This window comes from Caenorhabditis briggsae, assembly GCF_000004555.2.
Source record: "Caenorhabditis briggsae complete genome, chrI, whole genome shotgun sequence".
NCBI lineage: Eukaryota > Metazoa > Nematoda > Chromadorea > Rhabditida > Rhabditidae > Caenorhabditis > Caenorhabditis briggsae.
In genome coordinates, this window is record NC_013489.2 from 13601752 (window position 1) to 13615045 (window position 13294).

Consider the following 13294-nt stretch of genomic DNA (forward strand, 5'->3'; position numbering starts at 1 on the left):
TAAACTTTTAGGAGACGCAGAGAAAGTTATGTTTGGGTGGAAATGGATGGGTATTCTTTTGGTTGTTCCGCTGATAAGAAGTTTCGAGGAATTTCAAAAAATAGGAGAAAGTATTTTGAGATGGAAAATAACATTTTGAGGTTTTATTTCTGAATTTCTGGAATCTGGAGAAGAGATTTTCAGACAAACTTTCGATTTGGAAAGTTTTGCACATTGTACATCTAGCTCACAATGAAATTTCCTTCAATTTGATACCCATATTGACCATATTCCAAAATTTCGAAAATTTTGATTCTGGGGAAGAAGAAGAAAATCTGGAGATGAGAATTTTTGACTTCAAACTTGACGAGTCTTTTTTTCTCATTGAATTTTGATTTCCATAAAATTTCCTTCAATTTGATACCCATATTGCCCATGTTCCAAAAACTTGATTTTTTTAGAATTCGGAGAAGAACATCCTGAAGAAGACTGACTTCTTAACTTCGGGTGGGGATGTCCATTCAATTTCCTTTAATTTGATACTCATATTGATATGATTTTAATAGTTAAACATTTTCGGATTCAGAAGACGTCAATATTCAGAATTTCAGAGAACTGAAAAAATTGCGCAAAATGGGTATGAAATTAACGGAAATTTAATGGAGTTCCTTCTATTTCACAAAAATTCAAACAAATTTATTCATCCAATCTTCCATCAGAACTACAGTAATTATCAGTATCACAACTGGCAGTTTCACAGACATAATTCGCCGCCGTTTTCAACATATCAATATTTTCCCATTTGGCTTGTCCAGTTTGTTGATTCAGTATTGCATTTAGTGTAGAAGAAGCAATTGGATACCCGTCCTCCCAATTGTACCATTTTTTGAGTTCCGGTTGCTCCCATCCAGTCGGGCGGTCCCATTTCCAGACTCCGCCTACTTTATTCCCACCGATATGGTAGGAAAATGGTTGGTGAAATCCTACTGTAGAATTGACAATATCCAAAATGAAGTTGTGTTTTGACAAATTGAACTCATTTACGAGATAAGAATTATTCCACCGATTGGCGCAGGACTTTTTTGCGGCTTTCCAAACTGCGGTGAGTGTCACTGGTTGGAAACAGACACCGTAACGATAGGAATTGGTGTCCGAGTAGAATTGACGATACTGAATCCAGTCGTTGGGGCAGAAACAGTTTGCTGGAAAACGCTTTTTTACGTTATAACTCTTTTATTATCTGTTTGAAACTGATTTCACATCGTCAAAGTTGCTCAACGTGAAATTTCCGCCATTTTGATACCCATATTGCCATGCTTGCAAAAAGTAGAAGTTTTGAATTCAGAAGACGTCAGAGGTTTCAGAATACACGATTTGCTCTAAAGTAAGGCATGATGGGTATCAAATTGACGGAAATTTGCTGCTTAGTAACTTTGACGATGCCAAAATAATTTTTTTGAAACGCTGAATTTAACGTCTTCTGACTTCAGAAGACGTGAAAATTCGGAATTATTATTATTATTGAGTTCAACATAATATGGTATCGCAAAAATACTAAACTTGAAATTTCCATCATTTTGACCATACTGTCATAAAAACAGAAAATCAAAATCCAGAAGACGTCAAGAAGATTCAGAATACACAAATCCTTCAATATAGGGCAATATGAATATTAAAGTGACAGAAATCCGCTGATTACTAACTTTGACGGCGTCAAAATAAATTTTAATTCAAAATTGAATTTCGACGTCATCTGAATTCCGAAGACGTGAAAATTCAGGTCTTCGATTTTTTGGTTAACATCATCGTCAAAGTTGCTCAGCGTAAAATTTCCGTCATTTTTTTACCCATATTGCTCTAATTTGCAAAAATGAGACATTCAGAATCCAGAAGACGTTAAGAGGAATCAGAATCACAAAATTTTCCGAAGTTGGGCAATATGGGTATCAAAATGATGGAAATCGCGAGTCTTGCAATCTTAACGTCCCTATTCCCAGAAATATATGCTGAGCAATGACTTACACTCTAAAAGCGCTCCTTGAACTTGTCCAATAATGTTTCCCTCGTTTTCAGCGCTACTAAAATTGAATCCAGGACTTGCAACTTGAGATAGTTGCCTCAAAAGCGTCCCATCTCCACCTTGGTCATAAGCTACAGTAATTATTCGGACTCCGGAAGTTTTCAATCGATTAGCAACGGGTAACGGGTCCTGTTCCCCTGTTCCACGGTAGGAGGATGCATAAATAACGACGACTTTTTGGAAGTGACTTCTAGAAGTGAATTTCTGAAATTTTTGGCACCCCAATGCGCCTTTAAACCCGAAAGTTCAAAATTCAAGGAACCTAGGCATGTGGGATATCATTTGAAAGCTCTCAACGTGAAAAATTCAAAGATTTAACATCCAAAAATCCCAGAGTCAAATTCAGGCCGATTAAGGCCTAAAATAGGCCGAATCAGATCAATTTTGCACTAAAACTGTTCTAAACCTGAAATTTTGTACATTTTTACCCAAAAACTCCTTCATACAAATCGTCCAAACTCTGAAATTTGTTCAAATCCGCATTCTGCTGAGCTCTGGAGTTATAAGTAACTAGACCCAGCCTAGTGGTACGGGGCTCTGATGGACTGGTGCCAATACGAGTACCAGCACTGAATACGGAGGCGAGATTGGCGGCAACCTAAAAATTCAAGGATTACTGTAGGTAGACTTTGCTGAGCAATTTCCGCGCCTAAAAGAAGAATTGGAAAGTATGGATTTTGAACCGATTTATGGCGATTTCTAAAAACTGAACGCTTGAACATTGACCTTAATTAGCGTTAATTAGGTCTGATTAGCCTGAATCAAAAATTTTTAGATTCAACTTGATGAGAGCTTTCAAATGATACCACACATGCCTAAGTTCCTCGAATTTCGATTTTTCCGGTTTAAAGGCGCATGGGTCAAAAAAAAATCGGAAAATTCAACTTCAAAGAAAATAGGCCATGATTATATTCGTTTGAAAGGTCTAATTGCCGGAAATTCAAAAATAATAAAATTAGCAAGTTTGGAGCAAAATTGAAAAAGATACGGTAGTTTTAGAAGTTTTCCCAAAAAATTGTTTTGCCTTTTTTTCAGAGTATTTTTGCTCCGACTTCTTTGAAACTTGAATTTTTAAACTGTGCAAGCTTCGCGCTACAAAATGATACCCCACACGCCTAGGTGCCTTCAATTCCGAATTTTCGGGTTTAAAGGCGCATAGGGGTCCAAAAAGAAGTCAAAAATTCATAAGTGAGAAAAGTAGGTCGTGATTATACTTATTTGAAAGCTCTCAACGTCAGAAGTTTAGAAATTGTAGTTTGAAACACTTTGGAGCAAAATTCCAAAAGTTAGAAGGGTTTGAAATTTGAAAACATCACCATTTTTGGCTTAAAAATCATATTTCTGGGTCAATTTTTAGGATCTTTTTTTTTGAAATTTCTTACCGAATCCAATCCCTCATCAGTCATCCCAATCGAGTTATCAACCACGGCCACTACATCCAACCAAAGATTAGTCAAATCTTGGCCACATTCCCGGTCCACATAGTGAAAATCGGTTTTTGAGAATTCTGGAAAAAAACATTGTTTTGACTTTTTTTTCTCAAAATTCAATTAAATTTTAATTAGGAATTTTGCCAAACTTTTTTTCTACTGATAAGGAAAGAAATAATTTTGGAAAGGATGTTTTTTCAGTACAACAACTTGTACTTTGTTATCTGGGTGTGTTTTCTTCCTGTTTTTGAACACTTTTGATAACTGTTAGGGGTATAAAATATGGTCCAAAAATGTAAAAATCATATATCACTCTCTCAAAAACCATGAAGAGCTTTTTACTTTTTTCTTTAATTCGAGTATACTGTAAGCGATACCAAATTCATATTCTGACTCAAAATTCCGAAATTTTCAGCCATTTTGGCGGAATATCCAGAGGAGCGAAGATGCGGATCAAAAATGGAGAATCTGTGGTTGGATGTGGTTCTAGTTGTGGATAATTCGAAAGGAATGACAAAGGATGGGCTTACTGCGGTAATTGAATTCTAATTAACTTCTAATTAACTTCCTCATTGAGTAATAATCGAAAATCCCGTTTTCTAAGATAACTATACAATTCTACTTCAAACACTTGTAACTTTATAAATTCTCCATGAGAATTCCAGGATTCTACACATTGGACTTTTTTTTTAATCAAAAAATCAATTTCCAGATCTCGGCGAACCTTGCCTCAATCTTCAGTGACGCTCAAATTGGTATCAACCCATCGAATCCAAAAACTACACGAATCGGAATGGTCACTTATAACTCCAACGCCACCGTTGATGCTCACTTGAACTATGATTGGCCAAAAAACAATGATGTGCTAAACTTCTACTCAACCATGTCCGAAATTTCCGAAGATTCAACATCATATGTGGCTCATGGCCTGCAGGCGGCTCAGAATTTACTATATTCGGAAAGTTTCGGTTCTAACAGATCACATTACAAAAAAGTCATCATTGTATGTGCGTCAACATTTAAAGGAACTGGAAAAAATGATCCAATTCCGGTTGCCAACCGTCTGAAAGGCAGAGGCGTCAAAATTCTGACGATTGCCTACGATCAGGGAGATGAGAAGGTTGTGGAGGAGTTGGCAAAGATTTCAAGCCCCGGATTAAGTTTCAAGCAAGATGCGAATATGACACTGATTGAAAATACACTCTTGGAAGGTTTGTACCACGATTTCAAAATATGAAATCTTTGTTCCACCCATTTCATGTAATTTCAGTAAATTGCTTCTGCCCAAGCTCCAATTGGTACCAATACCGCACTCCCGGTCAATCCTACGGTACCTGCATCCAACCAGTCGGAATGTCGGCTGTATGGTTCGCTGCGCTTGCTTCCTGTCAGCTTCGTTGGAATACTTCCTATTTGGCATCGGAATTCACGCTAGACAAGCATCAATTCGTTTTTGAAATCGTCAAAAGAACTCCGCAAATTCGGGAACCATATGCCTATCACATTGGATTGCGCCGAATTGATGGGGAATGGTATTGGGACCAACCAACTGGACTACTTCCGGTCAGAGATTATAAAAATTGGGGATACGATTATCCAAGTCAGTCGAAGAAACTATCGGTTGGGATGAACTTTGAAAATTCTGGAAAATGGATGGAATGGAAGAATGTGGACCCGAGGTTCCCATCCAATTATGTTTGTGAAACCTCTACCTGTGATACTGATAACTATTGTGATGCAAGTGTTGATGACCATTGATTTTATTTTTTTAACTCTTTATTTTTTCAATAAACCACTTAACACACATTCTCTGTAGGTTTCGAGCATCGACCCGTTTTCATGTGCACAAAAAACCAAATTGTTTGAAATTATTTAGTATTGCATACAGTTAGTACACTTGAACTTCTGAGAATTTTGAGAATACTTTTCATTGGCTCCGCCCACTTGGATCCGTTTTTTGATCAAAGCTTTTGGTGAGGATTTTCTATGACTGTTTAGTTAATCAATTTTTTAAAATTTTCGATTTTTTCCAAAATATTTCTGGTCCAAATTTTTCGAAATAATGAAATTTGAGTTTGTCGTGTTTCATACTTTAAAATGATACCCCACACGCCTAGGTGCCTTCAATTCGGAATTTTCGGGTTTAAAGGCGCATAGGGGTCCAAAAATATTCAGAAGTTTCAAAATTTTTGAAAGTAGGTCATGATTATACTCATTTTAAAGATCTAAACACGAGAAATTCGAAAATGTTAGTTTCAACAAATTTTAAGCAACAGCAAAAGGGATACGGTAGTTTCTAATTTTCCTTTGAAAAAAAGTTTTTAGAATTTTTAAATTTATTTTTCTGGAAATTTCGAAATGTCTTCAATACTACGACCTACAGTACCTTGAAATTCTTGTCAACAAAAATTACCCGGAATTTCGCAAAATTGTGCATTTTTCCCCAAAATTTTCTTATCAATTATGACAAATTCTTTTCTTATCTTCTCATCCTCCAATTTGTTCTCTGCGTCTCTCGATGTTCTGTACTCTCTAATTATGAATCAAATTCTGAATCATCACATCCTCCAGAATTCAGAATTCTGGATGAACTAAACATCTGGAATTTCAAAAAAAAAAAAAAATTTTTTTCAGCAAAAATTCTTTTTTGTTGACTAGAAAATATTTTGATAAGAAACTTTTTATAGTACTCTTAAAATTTTGTATGATCCATCATTTATCAAATAGAAAGATCACTTATCAGAATCAGCTGCTTCTTTTTTTCCTCACTTTCTCCTTTTCTTATCCCCCGAATAAATTTTAACACACGGTTTTTTTTTTGCCCAACGACATGCCCTTTAATCGTTTGAGATGTTTCGGAGAAGATAAAAGAAGAAGAAGAAGAAGAACTGGATTTCTATGAATACACATGGTTTACGGAGAAGCAGAAGAAGAAGAAGAAGAAGAAGAAGAAGAAGGAAAAAAAGAAGAAAGGTGTAAGCATGTAAAGGTTGGGAAACCGTAAACAAGGTGAGATTTTATCTTCTTGGTTTTTTTTTAAATTCAGAATAGAAGCATCTGTGACGTCATCTGGTATAAACTTCTGAAGCTGAAAGAAAAAAGAAGAAAAGCTAGTGAAAAAAGAACTCCAGAAAATTCCCAACATTTTGATACCCATATTGTTAGGTTTTGAGAATTTTGAAAAATTTAGATTTTGACGCCTTCTGAATTCAAGGTCTTCATAACTCGATTCTTCTTGATTTTTATTGGTCTTAATAGCAAAAAAAAAGAAATACCGCAAAATTTGAGTCGGAATTGACCCCCATATTGTCATGACTACAAAAATTTGGTGCTTCTGAATTCTGACGTCTTCTGAATTCAAAATTTGAAAACGTTTTAAAGATGAGCGATATGCATATGAAATTGTTTGAAATTTTATGGAAAACAAGATGAAAAATGAAAGAAGACTCAAAATTGAAGCTGGACCCGGAAAATCTCTTCTCCAGATTCTACCTAGTTCTTCTCGAATATTCGAAATTTTGAAAAATCTGAAAGATGAGCAATATGGGTATCAAATTGTTGGAAATTTTATGGGCAGTATGATAAAAATTGAGAAAACGCCTGAAAAGTTAAATTGACACAGAAAATCTCTTCTTCAGATTCTGCCTAGTTCTTCTCCAAATTCTGGAATTTTGAAAAAAAATCGAGTTGCTTTCTAATTTTAAAAATTAAGAAGCTTATAACGCTGATTCCTGGTTTTTTGTCCATTCCGTCCTATTTCAAGGATTTGAAGAATTCTGAATCCAGAAGACGTCAGAATTCAAATTTTTGAAAAATCTAAAAGATGAACAATATGGGTGCCAAATTGAAGGGAGTTTCATGGACAATACGTTGAAAGTTGAAAAAATGCCTGAAAATCAAAAATTGACATAGAAAATCTCTTCTCCAAATTTTCTTCTTCTTCTCCAAAATCCAAATTTTCGAAATTTTGGAATATGGGCAATATGGGTATCAAATTAAAGGAAATTCTAAGGAGAATACGTTGAAAGTTGGTGGGACGCTCAAAAACTAAACAAGGCCCAAATAATCTCTTCTCCAGATTTTCCTTTCTCCGAAATTCACATTATTTCAATTTTTCTGAAATTTCAGAATTCAAATTTCAGATTTTTATCTAGCAATTCTTAGCCAAGCTTTTTTCTATTGTCTCATTTAAAATTGTTACACAATTTTAACACAGATTTGGCATCAAGATAGTCGCCGCCGACGGAAAAGTGGGCGGAGCCTAAATTAAGTTATCTTTTCCGTCAATCAAGTTCAAATTTGGCCTCCAAAAAGGCAACAAGACGTATAAAATCCTCTCCACGTCGTCTGAAATCTTCAGAATCCTCTTCGGAAGCTTCTAGAAACAAGCATGGCCCGTTTCGTGGCCGGCGCGCTTTCCGCCGTTTCTGGCATCGTCATTTTGGGATCCCTTGTGATCGCTGGTGTCCTTTTCAATGACATCAACACCCTTTATTTCGATGTCATGGATGATATGCATGAGTTTAAGGTGAGTTTTACTTCGTTAACTTTGTTCCTCGCAAAATTTGCGAAATTTTGATACCCATATTGCCTAGCTTCCGAAAAATTCTGAATTCTGACGTCTTCAGGATTCAGAATACTCATTTTTTGAGAAATGGGTCAATATGGGTACCAAAATTTCGCATTTTTAATTTCAATACGTTCTAACAACAAGGAAATCTTCTTAGATTCCTCTTTTTTTTAATTCTTCAAATTTCAAAGAATAACTGAAAATTTAGCTCCTCGCCGACGACGCCTGGAACAAGATGATCATGACCCAACAGAATGCACCAGAAAACACCTTGGAGTCCTTGTTCAAGCGTGGAAAGAGACAGGCCGGAGGATCATGCAACTGTGGACCACAGCCAAGCAACTGTCCAGCTGGACCAGCTGGTTAGTTTTGGACACAAAAATTGAAAACTAGGGGTTATTATACATTTTCATGACGTTGAAGTTGCTCAACGTGAAATTTCTGAAATTTTGATATCCATATTGCCATGGTTCCGAGGATTTGTTGTTTTCGAATTCTGAAGACGTCGGCAGGTTCAGAATTTAGAAACTTTGAGAAAGTAGGGCAATATGGGTATCAAAATGACGGAAATTTCATGGGAGATCTTTTTAACGTCGGAAGTTTTAGTTTTGCAAATTCGGATTTTGAATTCTGACGTCATCTGAATTCTAATGTTCGGAAATCGTGAAAACGATTGATTTTTGACATTTTTTCACAACGTGAAACTTGCTCAGCTTGAAATTTCTGAAATTTTGATACCCATAACGTCATACTCCAGTTTTTGGTGGATTCTGAATTCTGACGCCTTCTGAAATCGCAAAACCTAGTTTTTAAGTTAATAGGGCAATATGGGTATCAAAATGACGGAAATTTCATAGAAAATCTTTTTGACGTCAAAACTCAAATTTTTGACAATGTTCAGAGATTCTGAATTCGTTGACGCTTCTGGACCAAAATTCCATTTTTTTCTGAAAGTACAGCAATATGGGTATCAAAATAACGTATTTTTAATTTTGAACACTTTTCAGGGCCACCAGGAGAGCCAGGAGCACCAGGAGACGACGGAGCTCCAGGACAAGCTGGATCCAACGGTCACGACGGAATCCCATCCCCAATCGACCCATACGCACAACATGAATGCATCAAGTGCCCAGCCGGAGCTCCAGGACCACAAGGACCAGATGGACCAGCCGGACCAGCAGGACCAGACGGTCAACCAGGACAAGACGGAGCCTCAGGACAAGACGGTGCTCCAGGAGCCCCAGGAGCCCAAGGAGATGCCGGCGCAGCAGGACAAAACGGAGAGAATGGAGCACCAGGAGCTCCAGGAAAGAATGGACAACGCGGACAAGGAGCCCCAGGACCACAGGGACCAGAAGGACCAGTCGGACCAGCTGGACAAGATGGAGCCAAGGGAGAAGATGGAGCTCCAGGAGCACAAGGATCTGAGGGAATCGCTGGAGCACCTGGAAAGGATGGAGAGGCTGGACCAGATGGAGTTGCTGGAGAGAATGGAGTTGAAGGAGCACCGGGAACTGATGCAGCATACTGTCCATGCCCACCAAGAACTGTTGGATATGGAGAGGTTGAGCAACCACAGGCCGAGCAGAGTGGATATAGAAGACGTGCTTCTAGAAGACTTTAGATCTTGTGGATTTGAGTTTCTTGGTGTTTGTACATTTCTCGAAATGAATTTTCAATTTTCATTTGTTGGGCCTTTATCTTCATCAATTTACCGTCATTTTGATACCCATATTGCCTAAATTGAAAAAACTTTGGAGATTCTGAATTCTGACGTCTTCTGAATCCCAAAATATAAAAATCAAGAAAAGATCGGCGATATGGGTACCAAAATGACGGGAAACTTGTGGAGATTCTTATTTTGAAGTTTTTACTTTTTTCCATTAAAAATTTTAGGGAAATTTTGGTCATTTTGATACCCATATTGCGAATCTTCCGAAAAAATGCATTTTTTTGGGATCTGGAGAAGAAGATTATTTGAATCTTGTTTTTCTCGTAATTTCTGTCGTTTTGATACCCATATTGCTCATCTTTCAAAAAGTTCGAAAAATCTGATTCCTGACGTCTTCTGAATCCCAATACATCAAAATTGAGAAAACATGTGCGATGTGGGTATCAAAATGACGGGAATTTTGTGAGGATTCTAAATTTCATCAAATTTCATCAAGTTGATCAGTACTACAGTAATTATCAGTATCACAAGTGGCCGTTTCGCAAACATAATTGAGTCCAATATTCATAGCGCCAATATTCTGCCATTCAGCATCCGACCCATTTCCAAAATTCGCTCCAGAAGTTCTAGATGACGTGGAAATCGGAAATCCCGAATCCCAACCAAACCAATGTTGGACCACCGGCTGCTCCCATCCATTCGGTCTGTCCCAACTCCATGACCCATTGCTCAGCGTTAATCCAATGTGATAAGAGTACGGTACTTGAAATCCGCGGGTGTTTTTGATGGAATCAAATATGAAGTCGTGTTTATGTTGAGTGAATTCATCAGCTAAATAGGAATTTTTGAATCGATTGGCACAGGAAATTCGGGCGGCCCGCCAGACGGCCGTCAGACCCACTGGTTGAATACAGACACCACCTGGAGGGGAGGTGGAGTCCGAATAGTACTGACGGTATTGGGTCCAGGTTGGTGCGCAGAAGCAGTTGGCTGAAAAACGTGATATTTTTTCTTCGAATTCTGAAGACGTCGGCAGGTTCAGAATTTAGAAACTTTGAGAAAGTAGGGCAATATGGGTAACAAAATGACAGAAATTTCATAGGAAATTTTTTTAACGTCGGAAGTTTCAGTTTTGCAAATTCGGATTTTGAATTCTGACGTCATCTGAATTCTAATGTTCGGAAATCATGAAAACGATTGATTTTTGACATTTTTTTACAACGTGAAACTTGCTCAGCTTGAAATTTCTGAAATTTTGATACCCATAACGTCATACTCCAGTTTTTGGTGGATTCTGAATTCTGACGGCTTCTGAAATCGCAAAACCTAGTTCTTAAGTTAATAGGGCAATATGGGTATCAAAATGACGGAAATTTCATAGAAAATCTTTTTAACGTCGGAAGTTTCAGTTTTGCAAATTCGGATTTTGAATTCTGACGTCATCTGAATTCTAATCTTCGGAAATCGTGAAAACGATTGATTTTTGACATTTTTTCACAACGTGAAACTTGCTCAGCTTGAAATTTCTGAAATTTTGATACCCATAACGTCATACTCCAATTTTTGGTGGATTCCGAATTCTGACGGCTTCTGAAATCGCAAAACCTAGTTTTTAAGTTAATAGGGCAATATGGGTATCAAAATGACGGAAATTTCATAGAAAATCTTTTTAACGTCGGAAGTTTCAGTTTTGCAAATTCGGATTTTGAATTCTGACGTCATCTGAATTCTAATGTTCGGAAATCATGAAAACGACTGATTTTTGACATTTTTTCACAACGTGAAACTTGCTCAGCTTGAAATTTCTGAAATTTTGATACCCATAACGTCATACTCCAATTTTTGGTGGATTCTGAATTCTGACGCCTTCTGAAATCGCAAAACCTAGTTTTTAAGTTAATAGGGCAATATGGGTATCAAAATGACGGAAATTTCATGGGAAATCTTTTTAACGTCGGAAGTTTCAGTTTTGACGCCTTCTAAATCCGAAAATCCCCAAAAACACTCACCTTCCAACATAGCCATTTGAATATTTCCGATAAGCGCTTGATTATTATTTGTAAAATTAAACCTGGGACTTGAAATTTGTGCCAACCCATCCGCCAATTGCTCATCTCCCCCTCCTTGATCATAAGCTACAGTAACCAATTTTGTTCCAGCCGATTTCAATCGATTTGCAATCGAAATAGCTTCTCCATTCCTATTAAAGGTTGATGCGTAAATCAGAATCAGTTTTTTATAGAATTTCCGTTTTTCATTTTTCCCGGCCTCCAAAATTTCTTCGGCCGCTTCTAAGCCAGTCTCTAAATTAGAGTCATCTGTCTGGGATACTGTAGCCAGATCCGTGAAAATATTATCGTATAAATCGTCGATCGATTGGAACTTGTCCAAATATGCGTTTTTCGTTGCTTTGGAACTATAGGTTACCAGGCCTAGTCTAGTGGTTCTAGGATCATTTGAATTGGTCCCGATTTTGGTCCCTTCACTGAAAACTGATGCGATATTGGCGGCAATCTAAAAATAGAAAAATTTAGGAGGCATTTGGAAATCGAATCCAGTTTTTAAATTTTGAAAACGTCGATTTTGAGCCAAGTTATTAGGTTGGCGGGAAAGTCTTTGTCACTTTTTCAATAGTTTATTTCTCAAAGAAAAAATAACCGAATAATTAATTATATTGTCCATCATTATCAACAACATGTCTCCAACGTTCCCTCAATTTATGGATTCCATTGCGGTAGAATCCAGCCGGGCGTGAGGCAAAGTATTGTTTGAGTGCCGCTTCGACCGCTCCACGGGAATTGAAGCTTCTTCCTTCGAAGGCACGTGTCATATCGCCAAATAACCAATAGTCGGAAGGAGCAAGATCAGGAGAATACGGGGGGTGAGGGAGAACATTCCATCCATATCCCATCAGCTCCTGCTTCACTTGTTTCGAAACATGTGGGCGAGCGTTATCATGTTGATAGTACACTTTCTTGTCTTTCAGGGCCGAACGGTCGACTGCTTTCTTGAGGTTTCGTAGTGTAGAGGTCTCCAGTTATTGTTTTGCCCTCGGGCAGAAGTTCCCAGTAGATGGGGCCGTCCACTCCCCACCACACAGAGAGCATAACTTTTTTCGGATGAAGGTCGGGTTTGGGGACATCCTGTGGGCTCTCTCCTTCTCCAACCCACTGGGATTTCCTGTGGTGATTATCGTAGAAGACCCACTTCTCATCTCCGGTTATTAGCCGGTCCAGCCATCGATCGCCCGCGTGGAGAGTGAGAAGAGTAATCGAATCGTCGACTCGGCGGTCAAGGTTGGCTTGAGTCAGGTGATGAGGTATGAATCGACCAAAAAGTTTTCTCATTCCAAGAGACTTCAAACCTTCAAGGACTGTGCTATGGTGAACTCCGAATGTGACAGCTAGTTCACGGCTAGATTGAAATGGATCCGATTGCAATGCGTGCTTCAGCTTGTCCAAATCCAACTCACGGGGTCTCCCAGAGCGATCCTTTTCATCGAGCGAGAAGTCATCTTTTTCGAAACGATGGAACCAATTGCGAATAGTATTGTAGTGAGGGGC

The 13294-nt window shown here is 37.9% G+C and overlaps 4 protein-coding genes across 4 annotated transcripts in view; 2 read left to right on the plus strand and 2 right to left on the minus strand.

Annotated features, from left to right (window-relative positions):
- Positions 1-675: 675 nt before the first annotated feature.
- CBG15364 lies at positions 676-3465 on the minus strand (the record flags this gene model as incomplete). The annotated part of the gene is made up of 4 exons (XM_002646349.1): positions 676-1181; positions 2002-2249; positions 2488-2657; positions 3442-3465. The coding sequence occupies 4 exons, from the start codon at positions 3463-3465 to the stop codon at positions 676-678; spliced, it is 948 nt and encodes a 315-aa protein (XP_002646395.1).
- Positions 3466-3815: 350 nt separating this feature from the next.
- CBG15365 lies at positions 3816-5247 on the plus strand (the record flags this gene model as incomplete). Its single annotated transcript, XM_002646350.1, has 4 exons — positions 3816-3855; positions 3905-4023; positions 4202-4700; positions 4760-5247. 4 exons carry the CDS (start codon positions 3816-3818, stop codon positions 5245-5247), a joined length of 1146 nt encoding a protein of 381 aa, XP_002646396.1.
- Positions 5248-7879: 2632 nt separating this feature from the next.
- Positions 7880-9683, plus strand: Cbr-col-65 (the record flags this gene model as incomplete). Its single annotated transcript, XM_002646351.1, has 3 exons — positions 7880-8017; positions 8268-8421; positions 9067-9683. 3 exons carry the CDS (start codon positions 7880-7882, stop codon positions 9681-9683), a joined length of 909 nt encoding a protein of 302 aa, XP_002646397.1.
- Positions 9684-10212: 529 nt separating this feature from the next.
- CBG15368 overlaps positions 10213-13294 on the minus strand; it is a gene marked incomplete at both ends in the record, with an annotated part of 6730 nt that continues 3648 nt past the window's right edge. Inside the window, 2 exons of the mRNA XM_045241466.1 lie at positions 10213-10721; positions 11741-12245. Of these exons, the coding sequence (XP_045095705.1) occupies positions 10213-10721; positions 11741-12245 (1014 nt within the window). The remainder of the gene's footprint in view (positions 10722-11740; positions 12246-13294) is intronic.